Genomic DNA, 23413 nt, shown 5'->3' with positions numbered 1-23413 from the left:
AACACAACAATGTAACAACAACAGCAAGACGTTAAAACAAATATCACAACAATAAAACTTCAGCATCTATAAAACAGTCATAAGAAATAATAAATACATAGAAGCTTTACCACAGTTCCTGAATCAAGATAAACCTTGCAGTATAATAATATGTAACAAATAACAGTATCTTCAGTTCAAAAGTTCAAACAGGGCAACAAAATATATAGTGTTCCCTCACTACTTCGCGGTTCACTTTCCGCGGATTCGCTGTTTTGCGGTCTTTCAATAAACTCTAAAAGACTATTATAAATAATAAAAAATTACAATTTACAGCCTAAGGAAGGGAGGAAGGAGAAGCCAAAGGGAGAGAAAAGGAGCCCAAGCGACAACAGGAGAAGGAGACAATTTATCAACACACGATTGGTTGATAAAGACTTAATGTATAACTACTAAAATAGTGTATAAATATAAATGTCCCTACTTTGCGTATTTTCAATTATTGCGGGTGGTCCTGGAACCTAACCCTAGCGATAAGTGAGGGAACACTGTATCAGTCTTTCTGAAGTCACACAGAGAACATGGGAATAAACACTCCCTTTAAATATGCCTAATTTGCCTTATAAATAACCAGGCCATTTTCAGTCAGCGCTCTCCTCCCTCTCCGAGATGAAAGTGGCAGTTAAAACCGTTTGCCTCAACACCAAACTAGAGGCAGCAGCCAATCGGAATTCTGGCTCCTGGCTGGCTCAGCCAATCAGCTGTCGCCACATGCCTTTCCAGCCAACTCATTCCATCATGGTGTCTTTTTACAAACCCTCACACTCACAACCTCTGAGGATGCCTGCCACAGATGTGAGTGAAACGTCAGGAGAGAAAACTTCTGGAACATGGCCATACAGCCCGAAAGAATCACAGCAACCCAGAAATCCTGTGTACATTTTGTAAACGTTGCAACAGTGAAGATTAAATCTTCCAGATATTTTGGGTGAAAACTTGAATCTGTGAGTCTACCAAACAGTGTGTAGATAAGGGTTGTTGTATGTCTTTCAGGCTGTGTAGATAAGTGTGTATATAAGGTCAGATGCTGGCCGTTGGGCCTGCTGATAGGCCGGGGAGAAGCACGTTTTTTCAGCGAAAGGGCTCTGCTGTATTTTGCTTACTTCTGGGACACTTGCTATCCAGCTTGCAGCTGTTCAGGGTGGTCATGATTTGGAAACCACAAATCATTTCACATAGCAACGTCCCGTGACAAATGTGACACATCCAAGCACAATTCCACCTCACGCATCCTTCCACATAACCTGTTTGACAAAAGCAGGAGTGAGATAAAAACACAAATTCCAAACGCTTTTAAAAACACATGCACATCGCGTCTTATTTATCATCTTGATTGCTCGGACTTGTCACATGGACATCCCGGTTCATTTTCTTGCCCTCGAAATGTTTTGATCAGAGGCAGTAATTGCAAATGCTGATCAAGAGGCACATTTAAAAGCCAATGGGAGATGATTAAAGTAATGATCCCAAAGATGTTCCTCCAGCAAAACACTTGTCAGTGTTAATGAAAGGCAATTTGAAATGTGGGTATATTGGGTCTGCATGCCAAGTCTGGCTCAGATCCATCCTTGTTTGGGTGCATAGTGTCCTCCGGATGTAGGTGGACTACAATTCCTATAAATCCCTCCAAAGACCTCCAGCATTTTTTCTTGATCATGGGGGTTCTGTGTGCCAAGTGAGTTCCACGTCCATCATTGGTGGAGTTCAGAGTGCTCTTAGATTGCAGGTGAACTATACATCCCAACACCTGCAACTCCTCTAAATCATGGCGAATTCTCCCCAAACCTCTCCAGTATGTCCAGTTGCTGATCAATTCCTCTGTGTGCCATAGAAAAGAATAGGAAAGGCTTATGGGAGAGGCAGTGGGCGGGGTCAAGCTGCTGCATTTCCCACCCTCGGCTTATACTCGAGTCAATAAGTTATCCCAGTTTTTTTGTGGTAAAATTAGGTGCCTCAGCTTATATTCGGGTCGGCTTATACTCGAGTATATACGGTGTTTCAGTTTTTAAAAAAACCATTGAGGTGAAGTGCCGGCTGTTTCCATTCTGCAGCATCTGATCTGTGCCAACTTTTCCAGTGCTTCGAAAGCAGGCAGGCATCAGCCGATGATGGGCGGCCTCCTGCCAGGCCTGACAGATGCTCTCGCAGGGGCCTGACGTCTGCATTTAGACACCCCTCGCCCGGCCATTATCGCCTCAGACCTCTCCCTGCATTAGAAAGGCTCAAGTAATGCAAAGAGATCACGGTGACCTTGAGGCTCTTCCCTCTCTTGTTCTTTCCTCCCTTCTTGCCAAAAGGCCTTTTGCAACCTGGCAGGAGGCAGAGTTCGGCTGCAGAGCACGTATCTTGCGTGCAGAAGGTCCCAGGTTCAGTCCAGGTGCCTCCGGTTCATGACAGACATTTATTTATTTATTCATTTATTTGCAGTATTTATATCCCGCCCTTCTTTCTCACCCCGAAGGGGATTCAGGGTGGATCACATTATACACATATAGGGCAAACATTCAATGCCCATATACACATAGAACCGAGACAGAGACAGACAGACGCAGAGGCAATTTAACCTTCTCCTGAGGGGATGTTCGGTTCTGGCCACAGGGGGGAGCAGCTGCTTCATCATCCACTCTGAAGGCACTTCCTCATTCCAACGTCATAAATTAGTTAAATTTGCCTCCCCGCTTTTTTTATAAGTGGTACCTTATCTCCTACTTGATAGATGCAACTATCTTTCGGGTTGCTAAGTCAGCAACAAGCAGGGGCTATTTTTAATTTTTAATTGATGGGTGCTCACCCCGCCACGGGCTGGCCTCAAACTCATGACCTCCTGGTCAGAGTGATTTATTGCAGCAGGCTGCTTTACCAGCCTGCGCCACAGCCCGGCCCCATTCAATGCCATTATTAGACATACAATATATAGACAGACATAGAGGCAGTATCACATTTTTCCAGGTTCCGGCTTCATGAGGGTCTGCTCGATTCCGGCCACAGGGGGAGCTGCTACATCGTCATCCACTGGTGCCATTGAGTCTTTGATGGTAGTACTTCCTCATTCCTTTCTACACTGGAAGTTTTTATGGTGTCATAAATTAAGTTAAATTAGCCTCCCCACATAAGTAGTACCTAGAATTTTCTACTTAACAGATGCAACTGTTTTTTGAGCTGCTTAGGTGGGCAGAGAGCTAGGCTATTAATGGCCTGGAGCTCAATCCAACCCAGCCCGGAAAACATACAACAACCCAATTGGTAAATTTACAGTAGAGTCTCACTTATCCAACGCTTGCTTATCCAATGTTCTGGATTATCCAACGCATTTTTGTAGTCAATGTTTTCAATACATCATGATATTTTGGTGCTAAATTCGTAAATACAGTAATTACTACATAGCATTATTGTGTATTGAACTACTTTTCCTGTCAAATTTGTTGTATAACATGAAGTTTTGGTGCTACATTTGTAAAATCATAACCTAATTTGATGTTTAATAGGGTTTTCCTTAATCCCTCCTTATTATCCAACATATTCACTTATCCAACATTCTGCCAGCCCATTTATGTTGGATAAGTGAGACTCTACTGTACATTTTAATAGATCAGACACAGGTATATAAACATAATGGATCTTGATTTCAATGAGGCTTTGGACAAGGCCCCGCATGATATGGTTTCAGACAAGCTGATAAAATGGGGGCAAAGAGAGTGCCATTACATAAGCTTAAAGGTGATTGATGGACCAATTCCAAAAAAAAGTGTTCCCTAACAGCTTCTCATTTTTCTGGAAAGAGATGATGAATGGGGTGTCACAGAGTCCTGGGCTTCAGATTGTTCAATATCCCCATACATGACCCGGTTGAAGAAATACAAGGAATCTTTAACAAATCTTGAGGTGACAACCAACGCTTTGGGAGGAGCAGCCAGTATCTCCAAGGACAGAATTAGAACTCAAGATGACCTTCAAAGAACGGTGCAGAACTGATTTTTGCAGAGATAAATGTAAATCACTACTCTGAGGAAGGAAACCTATCTAGTATCTGTCTATCCACACACATCCACATACAGATCTGTATATATGTTTGTATGTATGTATGCAGGTATGTATATACAGTATGTATCTTTGTATGTGGCAGTTTTCTGATTGGCCGCCACTTTCACAGGCCACTGTGACTGCTAGCATGTTTTCAAACTGCTAAGTTGCAGAAGCTGGGGCTAACAGTGGGCGCTCATTCCGCTCCCCGGATTCGAACCTGCGACTTTTTGGTCCGCAAGTTCAGCAGCTCAGCGCTTTAACACACTGCGCCACTGGGGGCCCCAATTTAAATAATTTACGACACCCTAAAACCTTCCATCAGCGAGCGGAGGAATGAGGAAGTACTCCATCAAGGACTCGGTGTCACAAGTGGACGGTAAAGCTGCAGCCTTAGATGTTGGGAATTGGAGTTTGCCTGCATCTAGCGAGCACCGTGAAGACAACCAACCATGAATCTGGACCAGACTTGGCAGGTCTTCTCCTTATCAGCTTTTCCTTCAATTTTGTCAAGGAACTTTCCATGCAATGTTTTGTTGTGCCAGCTGTCAGCTCTAGTTTGTAGTGCGGCTTTCTTGTACTGGTTTTTTGTCTGCTGTGTTTTGAGGAGTTTCTGATTTTTGACTTCGATCCAAGCAGGTTCTTCACTTTGTTTTACATATTCTGCCAGGGCATGTTCTTCTTCTTTGACTGCTTGTTTGACTTGTAAGAGTCCTCTGCCCGCTGATCTTCTAGGCAGATATAGCCGGTCAACATCACTGCGAGGGTGCAGTGAGTGATGAATGGTCATGAGTTTTCTTGTTTTTCTGTTTATTATTATTATTATTATTATTATTATTATTATTATTATTATTATTATTATTATTATTATCTAGAAAGCCCAGGGAAGGCAACCACCCGGTAGGCTGTGAGGGATGGTGGGCGTTGGAGTCCAAAACACCTGGAGGGAGGTTCCGAAGTGGGCCCGTGGCGCGTGGCTCCTGCGCTCTTTCCAGTGTCCAGGTGAGACTGAAACCGGCGGGCATTAGAACCCGGAGGAAGGGGGGGGGGCAGAGGAAGTTAACCCTTTCGTGGTCCAGCCGGCTTCAGAGCCAGGAGGGGGAGGAGGAGGAGGAGGAGGACCCTCGTGCGCGGCTGCTCCCGGCTGAGCCCGTCCTTCCTCTCCTCCTTCCTTCCTGCCGGGCTGGGATGCTGCCGGCGCTGCCTCGCCTTCCCTCCTCCTCCTCCTCCTCCTCCTCCGGCTCCTCCGGGTGCTGCGGGGTCCGTGCTCGAGGGAGGGGTCGATGGAGCAGGACTCGGTCCACGCGCGCCCCCACCCGCAGCCCCCCAACGCCTCCTCCCCGCACGCCCCCGCCTCCTCCTCGCCCCCCGGCTGCGGCTTGGGCTACGCGCCCCTCGTCTACTACAGCCTCCTCCTCTGCCTGGGGCTGCCAGGTGGGTACACGACCCCCGCCCACACCCAGACCCCCCCCCCCATCGCCTTTCATGCCTTTGACCGGCCTTCGGAGCCTGTCTCCCACCATCATCCTCATCATCATCACCACTATCATTACTATTAATAATAGTAATAATAAGTAGTATTCATATTAATAATTAATGTTTAATAATATTAATAGTAAGTGTTATTAATATTTACTACTACTAATAATAATGCTATTATTACTGTTTCGATTACTACTGCTGCTATTATAATTACTATCATTTTTACTCTTCATCATTACTATTATCAGTATCATTACTTTTATTACAACTACTACTATTACTCTTACCATCATTACTATTATTGCTACTATCACCACCATCACGATTATTATTACTATTATCATTGTTACTACTAGTGGTACTATTATCATCATTACCATTATTGCTACTATTATCACCATCATCATTACTATTACTACAGTAGAGTCTCACTTATCCAACACTCGCTTATCCAACATAGTAGTAGTAATATTAGTATGGTGGAGTTTATAGTAGCACTAAAAGTAACTATGATAGTAGTAATACAGTAGTCTCACTTATCCAACATTCTGGATTATCCAACACATTTTTGTAGTCAATGTTTTCAATATATCATGATATTTTGGTGCTAAATTCATAAATACAGTAATTACTACATAGCATTAATGTATAATGAACTACTTTTTCTGTAAAATTTGTTGTATAACATGATGTTTTGGTGCTTAATTTGTAAAATCAACCTAATTTGATGTGTAATATGCTTTTCCTTAATTCCTCCTTATTATCCAACATATTCGCTTATCCAACGTTCTGCCGGCCCATTTATGTTGGATAAGTGAGACTCTACTGTACTACTATTACTCTTACCATCATTACTATTATTGTTACTATCATCACCATCACAATTATTATTACTATTATCATTGATACTACTAGTGTTACTATTATCATCATTACCATTATTGCTACTATTATCACCATCATTACTACTACTACTAATGCGCTTAGTATTATTGTTACTGCTATTACCATTATTATTATTACTACTACCATTATTACTCTTAACATCATTACTATTATTGCTGCTATCATCACCATCACTATTATCATCATTACTATTATTGCTACTATCATCACCATCATGATTATTGCTACTATCATCACCATCATGATTACTATTATTACTATTATTATTACTACTATAACTATTGTTGCTACTGTTACGATCATCATTATTACAATTACCATTATTATTACTATTACTACTATTACTCTTATCATCTTTACTATTACAGTAAAGTCTCACTTATCCAACACTCGCTTATCCAACGTTCTGGATTAGCCAACGTATTTTTGCAGTCAATGTTTTCAATACATCGTGACATTTTGATGCTAAATTCGTAAATACAGTAATTACTACATAGCATTACTGTGTATTGAACTACTTTTTCTGTAAAATTTGTTGCCTAACATGATGTTCTGGTGCTTAATTTGTAAAATCATAACCTAATTTGATGTTTAATAGGTTTTTCCTTAATCCCTCCTTATTATCCAACATATTCGCTTATCCAATGTTTTGTCGGCCCGTTTACGTTGGATAAGCGAGACTCTACTGTATTATTATTATTATTATTATTATTATTATTATTATTATCATCACAACTATTACTATTATCATCATTACGCCTACTACTAGTACTACATTACTATAATTATCATTATTATCATTATAATTACTACTATTATCATTACCAAATCAAATGGGACATTGCAAACATGACAAAGTTGACAGGCTGGCAGTCCGTTATTTAATGGAATCCAGCCTTTGTGTTTTGGGAACCAGAGAGCCACAGCCCTTTCTCCAGTGTCTCCTAAACCACGTTCCTGGGAAGGATCAAGAAGGTGTAAGAAGTCCAGGGAGCCAAGGGGAAGGAACTGGGGGCAGCTTGGCTCCGAAGCCCAGCCCAGCCCTAGAAAGCCAGTCAGTGCCTGGGATGCCTTTGGCAACACGCGAGCTGTCCGTGGTGCTGACACAACACAATGCTCCCGGCTCAGAGCTGAAAGCCAGCACCAAGGCCAGCAAAGCAGGCAAGGGCCTCGCTGGGCGCCCACAAAGAGCCCTTCCATTGTTTTATTAAGGCCAGATTCTTTACCATTTTTTCCCTTTTATTATCGTTGCTACTTAATACATTTCCATCCCATTATTGACACTTATTTATCTATTTATTTATTTACAACATTTCTACCCCGCCCTTCTCACCCGAGGGGACTCAGGGCGGCTTACAACAACCGGCAAAATTCAATGCCAAACAGATCAATAAAACAGCAACACATTTAAAACCATTAACAACTATTCATAAAATACAACACATCTATATACAGTAGAGTCTCACTTATCCAACACTCGCTTATCCAACGTTCTGGATTATCCAACGCATTTTTGTAGTCAATATTTTCAATATATCATGATATTTTGGTGCTAAATTCATAAATACAGTAATTACTACATAGCATTACTGTGTATTGAACTACTTTTTCTGCCAAATTTGTTGTCTAACATGATGTTTTGGTGCTTCATTTGTAAAATCATAACTTAATTTGATGTTTAATAGGCTTTTCCTTAATCCCTCCTTATTATCCAACATATTCGCTTATCCAACATTCTGCCGGCCCGTTTATGTTGGATAAGTGAGACTCTACTGTATATAAAAGAGTGATGGCATCACGGCAACCCACAAAACAACAAAACTACAGGCCCCCCCAACCTCGAAATTTGACAACACAACCCATCATTCATGGCTCTAGGATGATACAACAAAAAGAAAAGAAAAATAAAGTCCTAATTAGAGGGAGAGGAATAATTGCTTTTATCCAATTGCTGCCAGTTAGAAGGCTAAGCTCCTCCAACTTGGTCTCCTAGCAACCCAATAAAAAATAATAAAAAACACTAAGAATAATTTAAGACACTAAAAATTAATACAATACAATAAGAAAATATAATAAATAAAAAGATAACTTACAATACAATTAATTAAAAAAACACAAATAACGTCAAACAAAAATTACACAACAATTTTTAACCAATACCACCACCACTTTGCCACAGCAATGCATGGCCGGGCACAGCTAGTATATATATAAAAGAGTGCTGGCATCAGGGCAGCGGACAAAACAACAAAACTACAGGCCCCCCCAACCTCGAAATTTGACAACACAACCCATCATTCACAGCTCTAGGTTGATACAACAAAAAGAAAAGAAAAACACAGTCCTGATTACAGGGAGAGGAATAATAGTTTTTATCCAATTGCTGCCAGTTTGAAGGCTAAGCTCCGCCCACTTGGTCTCTTAGCAACCTACTCAGCCCAGGGGACAGGCACAGTTAGGCCTCACTTAGGCCTCTTCCACAGATTATCAGATTTTAACTGGATTATATGGCAGTGTAGACTCAAGGCCCTTCCACACAGCTATATAACCCATTTAGAATCTTATATTATCTGCTTTGAACTGGATTATCTTGAGTCCACACTGCAGTATAATCCACTTCAGTGTGCATACTAAACATAAAGACAACCATACAACAGACATTCAATACCACCACTACCTCAACAATTTCTCACCAACACCACCAGAAAATGCCACAGCAACGCGTGGCCGGGCACAGCTAGTAAAATACATAAAATACATTAGTTAGCTAAAACATAAATCAAAATGTCACGATGTATTGAAAACATACATTAGTCAGCTAAAACTTAAATCCACTTTTCCACGGAACCATTGCACATAAACCTAAGTTCAGACCATGTCAATATATTGCTTATTCATTAACTGCTTGCGCACAAAGCCATGTCTTAACGTTCTTCCTGAAGCCCAGGAGAGTCGGGGCCTGCCGGATGTTCCTGGGGAGGGAGTTCCACAGCCGAGTGGGGAGCCACCACCGAGAAGGAAGGCCCTGTCTCTCGTCCCCACCAGCCGCGCCTGTGAAGCAGGTGGGACCGAGAGCAGGGCCTCTCCAGATGATCTTAGTGTTCTTGACGGTTCATAGGAGGAGATATGTTCGGACAGGTAAGTTAGGGGCAGATATTTATAAACCTTTTGTACAAACTTTCGTGAAACATATTATTAGTATTGACACTTATTTTCTTTTGGTGCAAGTGCGTCTAGGGCAGGGCTGCATGGCCATGTTCCTCTCAGTGAGGTTAAGGTACATCCTGAAGGGAAGGTTAAGCATATCTCAGAAGTAGAGGAAGCCCCGAGGAAGGGCTGCCCTGCTTGCCATTGGTCCCGTTGCCTTGATTTGGAGGTGTCGCCTGAGGACAAGATTCCCATTGCGGTCAATGACGGCACGTGTGCAGTAAGCTGAGTGGGAAGGATCTCATTTGGGCCTTGTGATAAGAAGAGGACTGACCGCTCGGAGTTATTGCCGAGGAGGCGAATCGGGAGGGCCTTGGGCCTCTTTCCTGACTATGGGGGGCCCTGGGGTAAACCCCAGTTTGGGGTTCCCTGGGGTAAACCATTCTTTTGCCTCCTCCATCTACTTTTCCTGCCCTGGAACTCCACATAGAAGCTGCGGTTTTCTAGGAAGGTCTGGATAGTTTTTGCAAAATCGTAGTCCTGGGTGATATGGCAGACTTCATGCAGCAATTTCCTATGTTGCACCGTGTCATTTGAAAACGCTCCTGCAACTGGCGAGCACAGCCGTGATGAAGAAACACTAGGGCACTTTTTTCAAATCACCAACCGGAAACAGAGCATGTCCTCATTATGGTCAGGCTTATGTCATCTTCCAAATGACTGCCAAAGATGTTACGTCTTAGGGAGAGCACGCCTTCTCCCTTTGTGAACACATAGGTGCAGCTACTCACCGGTTCCACTCCTTGGCCGTCAAAAGCGCTCTTTCTGTTCTTCTTGGCGACTAGAAGAAAGCGCTTGCGTATTCACGAGCGCACCTCTCCATTCATCCCCTTGATTTCCACCTGGCGGCTTTCCACCGGGCTTATAGGGCATGCGTCATACACTTAATTGTAGGGAAATGATCCACCTGGAACTCATGGCATGTCAAGAAAATCACGCTGACATCAGCCTCTGGCAGGAGACAACCGTTCTGACAACCTTCAGACTAAAGGCTATTGGGTTGCCAGCTTGTCTGGGAATTGCAGCCTCTCTGATCATCCCATTACGATCCGCAGTGGAGCCGCGGTGGCGCAATGGGCTAAACCCAGCTGGACTGCTGACCTGAAGGTTGCTGGTTCCAATCTGTAATTTATTTATTTATTTATTTACAACATTTATATTCCGCCCTTCTTTCTCACCCCGAAGGGGACTCCGGGCGGATCACATTACACATATAGGCAAACATTCAATGCCTTTTAACATAGAACAAAGACAAGACAAATATAGGCTCCGAGCGGGCCTCGAACTCATGACCTCCTGCTCAGAGTGATTCATTGCAGCTGGTTGCGGCTGGCTTGCTCTCCCGCCTGCGACACAGCTCGGGCTGTAAGATGGGGTGAGCTCCCGTCTGTCCGCTCTAGCTTGTGGGGACATGAAAGACGCCTTCTAGTTAACACATCTGGACAATGTCCCCTGGGCAACGTCTCTGTAGACAGCCAATTCTCTCACACCAGAATCGCCTTGCAGTATGTTTTCAAGTCGCTTCTGGCATGATAAAACAATCCCAAAATCAGGTTTCTTGGATGAGCAAAAGACAGAGTCAAGATGACCTATAGGTTTCACTACATTCGCGGTCAGAAAAGGAGGGAGAGGGATTATACCGCCCATCATTTGCCCACCTAACCAAGCACTGACCAAATAGGCCTTGTGGATCTTCTGGTCTGGGAGGTGATCCCCACATTGGGTTCAAAATGCACCTTTCAATGCAGGTGGAGAATGTTCGATGGTTCGAATGCAGAGAAGTTCATATTGCAAAGAAAGGACAGTTAAAGGCTGCTTCCATCCCAGTGGAAGTGCCCACGTTGGGAGAATGAGTTTGCAAGAACCAGGTGAGGTTTTCAGGAGCCTCAAATGTAGGAATATTTATTAAACAAATTGGTTCTGTAGATAGAACAGCCCCATCCTTGCTGTTCCAGAAGACTTCCTTGACTCTTCCAGGAGAGCCAAGATAGGGATAGATGCGTTCCAGCACATCTTCTTTCAGGAAGAGAGAAATAATATAATACTCCATTTTTCTATCCCACCTCCATCTCCCCGAAAGGACTCGAGGCGGCTAACATGGGGCCAAGCCCAAAGAACAAACATAACATAAGTTTACAATATCAACAAAATAGATAAAATAAAACAGATTAAAACACAATAATCTATATATATAAATGAGTGATGGCATCACGGCGACCAACAAAACAACAAAACTACAGGCCCCCCAACCTCAAAATTTGACAACACAATCCATCATCCATGCCTCTAGGTTGATACAGCAAAAAGAAAAGAAAAAAAGTCCTAATTAGAGGGAAAGGAATAATTGTTTTTATCCCATTGCTGCCAGTTAGAGGACTAATCTCTGCCCACTTGGTCTCCTAGCAACCAACTTAGCCCAGGGGACAGGCAGACTTAGGCCTCTCTTAGGCCTCTTCCACAGATTATCTAATTTGCACTGGATTATATGGCAGTGTAGACTCAAGGCCCTTCCACACAGCTATATAACCCATTTATAATGGACTTAATGTCAGGGGAAAACCTTTACCCTTTACCTTAACTACCACCAATTCCTCAATAGTTTATTTCCCATACTACCATACTTCGCCACAGCAACGCGTAGCCTGGCACAGCTAGTACAGTATAACACAATAAAAGTAAAATGATAAAATAATGTAAAGCAGAGAGTGTGTGGCACAGTCCAGAAACAATAAGGCCAGGAGCAAGCCCAGGGCTCGTTCCTTTGCTGGAACAACGAGTAATCCGGGATGCACCAGGTGAGGTAATTGTTAATGTGGGATTTGTGTATAGGTAGTGTTTAAATGAAATTTGTGTCTAGCATGTATTGCATCATCCAGGAAATGCTATAGTGTGTAAAGAGTTAATTTGGTAAGAAGCTGTATTGACCTTGGATGTGTGGCTGGAGCCAGAGAGGAGTGTCCAGACTACAAGTGTGTTTGTATATAGCTGATTGCATCAGATGAGATCTGTTCTGCCTGCTGAGAAGATCTCTGCTGTTTGTCTAGATTGAAAGTCCTGTGTCTATCATCTGCAAGTCTGTTTGTTTTGTTCAGTAAACTTTGTACATACTTTTTACTTCGTCTCTGACGTACCTTCGTTCTGCGCTCAACTGATGTCATTCATCTGCTGCTACGCTGTGCGCATTACTCTGAGAGTAATCTGACCATAAAGTTTTGGGAGAGGTGGCCGACGGAGGAAGGAAGTGGGCTGGGAAATAATCGTCAAAGAATTGGGTTCCTGTGAGTTTTTTCGGGCTGTGTGGCCATCTTCCAGTAGCATTCTCTCCTGACGTTTCACCTGCATCTGTGGCAGGCATCTTCAGAGGTTTGCTCAGGGGTCTGTTGGGATTGAGGCAAGTGGAGTGTATCTCTGGAATGTTCAGGGTGATGTCCGGCTAAGGCAACAAATTTTGCCTCTTCAGGTTGGCCTAAGAAAGCTATTATCGCAATATAGACCTCTCTTGCCACCCCAGTAAAGTAGCCCCAAGCCGAGCCTATCCTCTTAGTACAGGCTTCAGATTGTCTACTAGAGGTACGATGTGCCAACCTAGCTTGGGGCAATGGCTAGCCAGAGAATAGTTGTGTGTTGTAATGGGATGCAGAGCTCGACAACTGCAAAGCCAAACTGAATGGCCCTGCCATGAAACGCAGTGCGTGCAGAAGCACTTGGATGTGAAGCGATGGAACAAGGATTGGAAACAACAAGCGCCCATTTACTTTGCGGTTTCATGTGCTTATTTATTCATTGGCTGTTTTTTGTTTATCCAGTTAATTTTTCAAAGAAACCCGCAACGACTTACTGTAAAATGGAATAGAAAACAATGACCAATACGGTCCTGCTAAATATAGCAGAATATAATGTCTTCTGTCATCTGTAGATGATGTTTGGAAGGTATACAAGTTACAAGACTTTGTATTAGGTGATTCTCCGAGGACAGAACTGGCAAACGCACCTCTTGAGTGGTATTTGCCTAAGAAACCATATGGAATTTAAGGAGTTGCCATAAGTTGTCACATGTAACGGTACATGCACACATGCACAATCACTAATACTTTTTTTAAAAATCTATTATTTATTTATTTATTCATTTGCGACATTTATATACCGCCCTTCTCACCCCGAAGGGATCTGTGCAATTTTCTTACAGCAGCTGAGGATAAGATCAATGCTTTCGTCGGTTTCCTTGCACAGTCTGCATTTTGGGTCATCAGCTGATTTTTCGATCTTGGCCTGAATGGCCTTTGTCCTGATGTCTTGCTCCTGGGCTGCAAGGATCAGGCCTTCTGTCTCCTTCTTCAGGGTCCCGTTCGTGAGCCACAGCCAGGTCTTCTCCTTATCAGCTTTTCCTTCAATTTTGTCAAGGAACTTTCCATGCAATGTTTTGTTGTGCCAGCTGCCAGCTCTAGTTTGTAGTGTGGTTTTGTAGTCAATGTTTTCAATATATCGTGATATTTTGGTGCTAAATTCATAAATACAGTAATTACTACATAGCATTACTGCGTATTGAACTACTTTTTCTGTCCAAATTTGTTGTATAACATGATGTTTTGGTGCTTAATTTGTAAAATCATAACCTAATTTGATATTTAATAGGCTTTTCCTTAATGCCTCCTTATTATCCAACATATTCGCTTATCCAACATTCTGCCAGCCCGTTTATGTTGGATAAGTGAGACTCTACTGTATTGAAAACATTGACTCCAAAAATGTGTTGGATAATCCAGAACATTGGATAAGCGAGTGTTGGATAAGTGAGACTCTACTGTACTAACTCCAGACTCCCTCTTGCTTCTTTGGCACGGTTCATAGATCAAAACAGTGTTCAGATATCAAAACGTGAGGATTTGTAAGTTAAAACATACGTATGTTGGGACATTCTTACGTAGAGGTTCTTCTGTACTGTGAAAGCCCCGTCCTGTTGCATAGCGCACTGGTGATAAGGAAGACATTTGGGAAGACATTCCAGCTGATCTCAGAACCTCAGTCATGCGGATAGAAGCGCGTTTCTTCCTTCCTCGTGGTCCCTTTGTATGCGGTGACTTGCAAAATGGAAAAGCAAAAAGGTTGTGGCAAATGCGTACCTCTTCTTCAACCTGTCTATCCCAATATTTAAGCATCTACATGTGCCCTCCCCACGTTGCAGGGAGTCAAGCTTAATATCAGGTTGCATAAATCTAAGAGGGTTACAGTAAACGTTGGTCTACAAGTCGCAAATAATACGCATCCGTGGTTTCGCTAAGGGAGGCGGAGAAGGATATAATTCCTTTTGATTCCACTCTCCTTCCGTTTTTGTTGGGAGAAAGCCTTGTAATTATTCTTGATTGGCCTTGAAAAGGCAATCAGCGTGATCCAGAGTTGAACGTTCAGTGCGGAGCGTTGGCTCTGCCAGAGGAGTAATTACTAAACGCATATGAAAACGTCAATACTTGGCAACACACGCCGTTAGTAAATGAAGCTCTATGCTTCGTTCGTGAGCTAATTAAGTGTGTTGGTGGAACAAGAGTGGGTGGCCAGATTACTCCGAAGAAGTTGATCCCTCATCTTTTGTGGTGCAAGCGGGATTCAATCAGAGTCCATTTGAAAAGAGAAAATGTTGAACCATATTCTTGTCTGCTTATTGTTTATTGGGATATGTGATTTTATTTGTTTATGATTTGTTTTTATTGTTGAATTTTATATCGCTTGTTGCCCCATGTAAGCCGCCCCGAGTCCCCTTGGGGAGATGGGGCGGGGTATAAAAATAAAATAATAATTATTATTATATTATTCTGAAAAACCTGATTTCTCTCCTCGAGGGCCTGGCCTTTTGAGCTCAGTGAAGTTGAGCTTTCAAATGTGCTTTCGAGTCATACCCCTGGCTTCAATCATTGGAACATTTCAGGGGCCTTCATTTGGCCTGGACCCTGTTCTGGTTTGGCAAATGCATTGAAAAGTTTTTAAAAGACCATAATATATATACGATGGTTGAATGAAAAGTAATGCCTCCACCTTCATAACTCCTCAACAATGGCCGTCCTCGTATGCGGCAGGGACTGGCTTGTTCAGTAGACTCTCCTCTACAGTCCCAATGTATCCAATAGTCTGGTGATGATGTGGAAAAGTGAATAGTGGTCATTAAAGAGCACATTCTAAGGATTATTTCTGTCAGGGTATTGTGAATTGTGTAAAACGTTGAAATCAATCTAGGCTGTTAAAATGCCTTCTGTGTGAGTTTTCGGCAAGGCATTTCAGTAACTATGGAGTTAATAAGAACCTGCTTTGATTGACGTATCACAGGACCAATGGGGTCAAGTTTGTTTGACCGGGACTTCCTTCTTGGTCTGTGGAATGCAGGGGAGTGTCGTCTGTTAGTGTGTGTTCGGCTTGAGCATTCTCTGGAGATGGACTATGAATGCTATGCTCTGTAGCTGAGAAATAACTGCAACTGTAAATAGTTATGTAAATAAAGTTATACAACAGTTGGACTTGGCCTGCTGGAGTGTTTGTTGACCAGTGCTGATTCTCCGCATGGGAAGACAGCCTGGAGAAGGAGGTGAGACCGGGATGATGTTTTTGGAACCCACTCTGCACTGCAACCAGGGTCTCACCCCCCGTCGTCAACCCTGATAATTTCTGCATTTGATTTATTAAAATACTTCCATCGAAACCCAGGTAACGAAGGTGGAGGCATTACTTTTCATTCAACCCTCGTATCATTAGCTGCCTGAGTGGTGTGTAAACTCTGGAAGGAAAGAATATATATATTTGTAGAAATCAACAAAAATAGTCCTGCAAGTGAAAATGCAGTGGGCAGGATACATAAGTTGCCTAAGTGTTCCAGTATTGATTGTCGTTCCACCTCCTGTCAATCTAATGCATCTGTTTCCTCTCTCGTTCTCTCTCCTCTCGCTGCAGCGAACATTTTGACCGTCATCATCCTGTCGCAGTTGGTGGCGCGCAGGCAAAAGTCCTCCTACAATTACCTCTTGGCCCTCGCCGCGGCCGACTTGCTGGTCCTCTTCTTCATTGTCTTTGTGGACTTTCTGTTGGAAGACTTCATCTTGAAGAAGCAAATGCCGGAGATCCTGGACAAAATTATTGAAGTCTTGGAATTTTCCTCTATTCACACGTCCATTTGGATTACGGTGCCGTTAACTATTGACCGGTACATAGCCGTCTGCCACCCGCTCAAGTACCACATGGTTTCTTACCCGGCTCGCACTCGGAAAGTCATTGTCAGTGTGTACGTCATTTGTTTCCTGACCAGCATCCCGTACTATTGGTGGCCCAATATTTGGAAGGAAGACTACACAAGCACGGTGGTCCACCACATCCTCATCTGGATCCACTGCTTCACGGTCTACTTGGTCCCTTGCTCCATCTTCTTCGTCCTGAACTCCATCATCGTGTACAAGCTTCGCCGGAAGTGCAGTTTCCGGCTGAGAGGGTACTCCACGGGGAAAACCACCGCCATCCTGTTTACAATCACCTCCATCTTTGCCGTCCTTTGGGCCCCGAGGATCGTCATGATCCTGTACCACCTGTACGTCTCCCCGATACACAACAGCTGGTCGGTCCACATTGTCTCGGACGTGGCCAACATGCTCGCCCTGTTGAACACGGCCATCAACTTCTTCTTGTACTGTTTTATTAGCAAGCGGTTCCGCACGATGGCCGCCGCCACGCTCAAGGCCTTCTTCAAATGCCAGAAGCAACCGGTTCAGTTCTACACAAACCATAACTTTTCCATCACCAGCAGCCCGTGGATCTCCCCGGCCAACTCCCACTGTGTCAAAATGCTCGTTTACCAATACGATAAGAACGGGAAGCCTATAAAAATATCCCCCTGATTGCCACGCAGGTGGTTCCCTCCCGGGGAAAAGATGCGTTGAAGCTGTGACGTCACGGCCCGAGGGATCGACTGCAAAGAGCAGCCGTTGGATTTCACGTCTCCCTGCGATTCGGAAGATCGTCCGGGTAGAACTGGAGAGAAGCAAGGAGAAGGCAAATCAGCTTCACCTCCTTTGAGCACATGGAGTCGCCTTGGAACAAGAGCACCGCGAAATGTTCTGGGTGAAAAACTATTCCAGTGCGGACGTACGACTTTGAATGAACTGAAGTTTGGTAAAATACAGCCACACTAAATAATCTTATCTATCTATACATACCCTGTTTCCCCTAAAATAAGACATCCCCAGAAAATAAGACCTAGTAGAGGTTTTGCTGAAATGCTAAATATAAGGCCTCCCCCAAAAGTAAGACCTAGCAAAGTTTTTGTTTGGAAGCATGACCGCCGAACAGAACACCCGAGCATGCAGGATTGGTAAATGTACCTACCATAGAGTGTTGTACATGGAAATATTGGTAGTAACAAGAAATTCTTGATAGGATCCACAGTTTTTCTAGTTATGCTGGTTTATGGTGACACAAATAAGACACTGTCATGATACAAATCAGACACTGTCATTGTTATGTTGCTGCTATCATAATTTTAAAGAGCTAGTTTTAAATTTTTTAACAAGTTTTAATGTTTATATTGGAAAAAAGGTTGTACATTACTGATTATAAAGGTTGTACATTACTGATGTCATGGCCTATGGCTAGTACAATAAACCATTCATTCATACTATACAGTATATAATAAATATTCAATTTTTTTGTTCAACAATAAATGTGAATTCTTCTTCATGGAAAAATAAGACATCCCCTGAAAATAAGACCTAGCGCATCTTTGGGAGCAAAAATTAATATAAGACACTGTCTTATTTTCGGGGAAACACGGTATCTATTTATCTACCTATCCATGGGTGAGGGTTGTTGCCTTACGTGCCCTGGATCGCTTCGTTTCCTTTTCCGTCCTGTTGCGTTTTATATCCGGCGCGGAATCCTACCGCGCAGATTTTCTACAGACAGCGTAGTGTTTGCTCAACTTTGCGGGCTCTCTGGGACAGAAATGGGAGTCCGCTTTCAGCCACAGCATGCCAAGCAATGCGGAAGCTCCTGCAGCCAGATCCAAGATTGTTACCCAAAAGGAGAAGAATGTTATCCTGAGAAGAACTCATAATAATAATAATAATAATAATAATAATAATAATAATAATAACTGCAATCAACACAACACTTGGGCATCTCTTTTGAAATCGTGACCTTCAAAGGCTCCGTGCCCAGGCCTTGCAAGGTGCTTTGTTTCTCTGAATTCCTTTGCATTTTAATGGAATCTCTCATTCCCACCGGAGCCGGAGGACATTGTCAGACTTTCCCTGGCTAAGCTTTTGTTGGATGTTTGCATGTATGGAGGGGAGTAAGACTATGGGAAACGTGGGGTCTCTTTATACCCATGAATCCCAGCATTTCTTCATCCGTCCTTGAAATATACGTGGAACGAGAGATGCTTGTGGGAGTCACATACAATCAACCTCGTGTTTTTCCACCGTACTGTTTGGACAGAATCCCAGGCAAAGGTGTCTTCAAAAGAATCGTCTTCACAACCTAAGAGAATTATATTACAGATGTCACTGACACCGTGAGATATTCTGCATTGAGCCCTGATCAAAGGGATGTTACCTGTTGGCTACAACTCCCAGAATCCCCAGCCACCATGGCCTATGCCAACTGGGGGATTCTGGCGGCTATAAGTTACCATTTTTGAGCTCTGGTTAGACCAGGCATGGGCAAACTTGGGCTCTCCTGGTGTTTTGGACTCCAACTCCCACCATTCCTCACAGCCTCAGGCCCCTTCCTTTTCCCCCTTAGCTGCTTAAGCGTGTGGTGTGGGAGGAGTTATAGACATGCGATTGTACTGAGCATGATCAGACTCAGGACTCCATTTTGTAGTCAGTCTGATTTACACCTCAGTGGAGGTGGACGTATGTTGGCATCACACCTCAGTGGAAGTTGGGTTCATGTTGCTTAAGCGGCTGAGGGGGAAAAGGAAGGAGCCCGAGGCTGTTAGGAATGTTGGGAGCTGGAGTCCAAAACACCTAGAGAGAGGTCCCAAGTTTGCCAGTGCCTGGGTTAGACCATAGGCGATGATTGTATATACTAAGGACATTTACTGCAATAAAAAGTCAATGATGAATGTTAATGGTCTCAACGAGGACAAAAATGCACAAATATCCAATGCTTTACTACAAGCTTGAATTGTTCCTATATTCCAATCCTCCACTTCTTGGCCCTTTTCCTATTGTACCTTCCTTTTATGGACCTTTGAAATGTTCTGTACTCTTAAGTTTGAAATGTTCTGTACTCTTAAGAAGGCTGGATCGAGGAATTACATGATTGGATACGTCAGTGGTTCCCAACCTGTGGTCCATACCCCACCAGTGGTCCCAAGGACTAAAATATGGACTGAGCCTCACTGTGACTACATGGTTGCAAGGAGAGCGACTGGTCTCACAAAACCTTCTTCTAGTACCGAGGCAACGGGGATGTTGGGAGAGGAGAGGCTGACAAACCACGAATGTGTGGCACGACAACAAGCCTCCTGACTGCTGCTCCTCCTCCTCCCATTCCATGTGGCGCCTGGAACTTGGAGGCACCTTGGTGTCTTCCTTCTGAGGCCTGTTCCTGGGGTTATTTGGGGTGCTGATTCATAAAATTGCATTGGATAGACCACATCAGCTCTGGATTATTAAATATGGTTTTCTGTGGGCGAGCAGATGGTGACTAGTAAAGGTAAAGGTTGCCCCTGACATTAAGTCCAGTCGTATCCAAATCTGGGGGTTGGTGCTCATCTCCACTTCTAAGCCGAAGAGCCGGCGTTGTCCGTAGACACCTCCAAGGTCATGAGGCTGGCATGACTGCATGGAGCACCGTTACCTTCCTGCTGGAGAGGTAGCTATTGATCTACTCACATTTACATGTTTTTGAACTACTAGTTTGGCAGAAGCTGAGGCTAACAGCGGGTGCTCATTCTGCTCCCTGGATTCAATTATGTGTACTGTATAATTTTTATATGTGTGTTTATTGTAAGCTGCCCTGAGTCCCGTCTCGGGTGAGAAGGGCAAGATATACAGTAAATGTTGTAATAAATAAATAAAATAAATAAATGACTGGATGGCATATGCTCTGTATCAGAAATGAGAACTGATGTGGTCTATCCAATGCAATTTTCTGAATCAGCACCCCAAATAACCAGACCAAAAACTGATTTGTCTCCCCTTTTGGTATTAATGTTGGAGAGTGGTCCCTGGTCAAAACAAGGTTGAGAACCACTGGTGTATATCAAAATGCTCATGTATATATATATACTAGCTGTGCCCGGCCACACGTTGCTGTGGCTTATGGGAGTCATTTGTTGACCAGGTGGAATAGTAGTGAATAGCCTTGCAGCCTCAAAGCCTGGCCGTTTTCTTCTTATGCAAATCCTTGTTTGGTGAGCTGGAATACAATGGAATAGGCTTGCTGTCTGGAAGGCTGGGTACTTGAGTTCTAAGGGAATTGTTTTTTTGGCCAATTTGAATTGCACTGAATAGCCTCACTGCTTCAGAGCCTGGCCACTTTCTACATAGGGGCATCCTTCCTTGGGCAGGTTGAATGGGACAGAGTAGCCTTGTGGCTTCAAAACCTGAGGGTTTTCTACCTTGTGGAATTATTGGTTGGCCAGGTTGAATAGCAATTAATAGTCTCAGTGCGACAAGTAGGAATGCTGTAATTAGTCACCTTGATTAGCATTTAATGGCCATGCAGCTTCAAAGCCTGGCTGCCTCCTCCCTGAGGGAATCTTTTGTTGGGAGGTGTTATCTGGCCCTGGTTGTTTCCTTTCTGGAATTCCCCTGTTTTCAGAGTGTTGCTCTTTATTTACTGTCCTGATTTTAGAGATTATATTGTTCTGTATTATTATACCACAGCAATTATTATATATTATATTTATAATCTTATATTATCTTCTTAGAACTGGATTATAGGAGGCCCCTTCTACACGACTGTATAAAATCCACACTGAACTGGATTATATGGCAGTGTGGACTCAAGATAATCCAGTTCAAAGCAGATACTGTGGATTATTCCGCCTTGGCATTCTGGGTAATATAGGTTTGTGGAAGGGCCTTGAGCCTACACTGCCATATAATCCTGTTCAAATCAGATAATCTGCATTTTATAGGCAGTGTGGATGAGGCCTAACTGAACCCTGGCTGTCCCTTGGCCAAGGGCGTTGCTAGGAGACAAAGTGGGCGGGGCCTACCCATCTAACTGGCAGCAAGGGGAAAAAACAGTTCTTCCTCGTCCTCTAATATGGACTTTCTAGGGTTTTTCTAGTGTTTTTTGTTTGAAACACATGTTTTGGATGACTATGTCTTTTGTGGACAAATTTAGTGTGATTTGGTTCAGTGGTTTTGTTGTGTACTCCATAGTAAAATGCACATTACATTTTTATATATATACTAGCTTTGCCCGGCCACACGTTGCTGTGGCGAAGTATGGTAGTATGGGAAATAAAGTATTGAGGAATTGGTGGTAGTTAAGGTAAAGGGTAAAGGTTTTCCCTGACATTAAGCCCATTACAAATGGGTTATATAGCTGTGTGGAAGGGCCTTGAGTCTACACTGCCATATAATCCAGTGCAAATCATATAATCTGTATCTTATAGGCAGTGTGGAAGAGGCCTAAGTGAGGCCTAACTCTGCCTCTCCCCTGGGCTGAGTGGGTTGCTAGGAGACCAAGTGGGCGGAGCTTAGCCTTCTAACTGGCAGCAATTGGATAAAAACAATTATTCCTCTCCCTCTAATTAGGACTTTATTTTTCTTTTCTTTTTGTTGTATGAACGCAGAGGCATGGATGAGGGGTTGTGCTGCCAAGTTTAGTGTTTCTGGGATGTGTAGTTTTGTTGTTTTGTCCTAGGCCGAAATGTCATTACCCTTTTATATATATAGATAGATATGCACTTTGCTTTCCCTACCAAACGCCTAAACCCTTGATTCATTGGTCATTTGGACTGGGGGATTCTGGGAGAAGGAAGAGAAGAAGTGGCTCATATTTCTCTAGGCCCCTTCTACACTGCCATATAAAATCCAGATTATCTGCTCTGAACTGCATTATATGGCAGTGTAGACTCGTGCAACCCAGTTCGAAGCAGATAAACTTTGATTATCTGGATTATATGGCAGGGGCCGAGGAAGGGGCCTTGTATTTCACTTGGATGTGAAGTGTTTATTGTTACAGGAAGGCTGTGACACCGGAGCATGCCATGGCATTTGTATATAAGTACTTTCAATTCCAGCCTTTTCCTCATTTCAAGCCACAATGTTACGAACAAAGACAAAATACTGAGGCCAAACCATTCTATTAATGTCATTTACTGCCTATTGAAACTGTAACAACTGATATTTTCATAAATACGATGTTTGGCCATTCCTGTTTGTATCCTAATAAAATCCTCTGATGCAGCGATTGTATCTCTCTTTTTGCTACGTTTTAGTTTTGCTTCTTCGCTTGAAAAAAAATAGTGCTCCAGACAACGTACACAAATAATTTCAAACAAATGTGTCTCTGGATGAGTATGCTGGCCTGGCTTGCATTGCAGAACCCTGGAGCCCATTTACACTAGACTTTAACTGACATGGTTCAAGGAGAATTAGGGTTACAGATGGTTCATGTGGAATCGTTGGGTTTGGAGATTGGTGAGCCCTAGAACTCTTGGCCTCAGTCCCCTTCCATGCCTGTGTAACATCCACATTGAACTGGATTGTATGGCAGTGCGGACTCAGATAACCCAGTTCAAAGCAGATATTGTAGATCAGGG

At 43.2% G+C, this 23413-nt stretch overlaps 1 protein-coding gene across 1 annotated transcript; it reads left to right on the top strand.

The window, feature by feature from the left end:
* Positions 1–5167: 5167 nt before the first annotated feature.
* gpr139 (G protein-coupled receptor 139) lies at positions 5168–23061 on the top strand. The gene is made up of 2 exons (XM_008121944.2): positions 5168–5493; positions 16588–23061. Exons 1-2 carry the CDS (start codon positions 5343–5345, stop codon positions 17520–17522), a joined length of 1086 nt encoding a protein of 361 aa, XP_008120151.1. The 5' UTR covers positions 5168–5342; the 3' UTR covers positions 17523–23061.
* The last annotated feature ends 352 nt before the right edge of the window (positions 23062–23413 follow it).

Source organism: Anolis carolinensis, unplaced genomic scaffold (assembly GCF_035594765.1).
Source record: "Anolis carolinensis isolate JA03-04 unplaced genomic scaffold, rAnoCar3.1.pri scaffold_13, whole genome shotgun sequence".
Taxonomy (NCBI): domain Eukaryota; kingdom Metazoa; phylum Chordata; class Lepidosauria; order Squamata; family Dactyloidae; genus Anolis; species Anolis carolinensis.
This window is presented reverse-complemented; position numbering and strand designations above follow the sequence as displayed.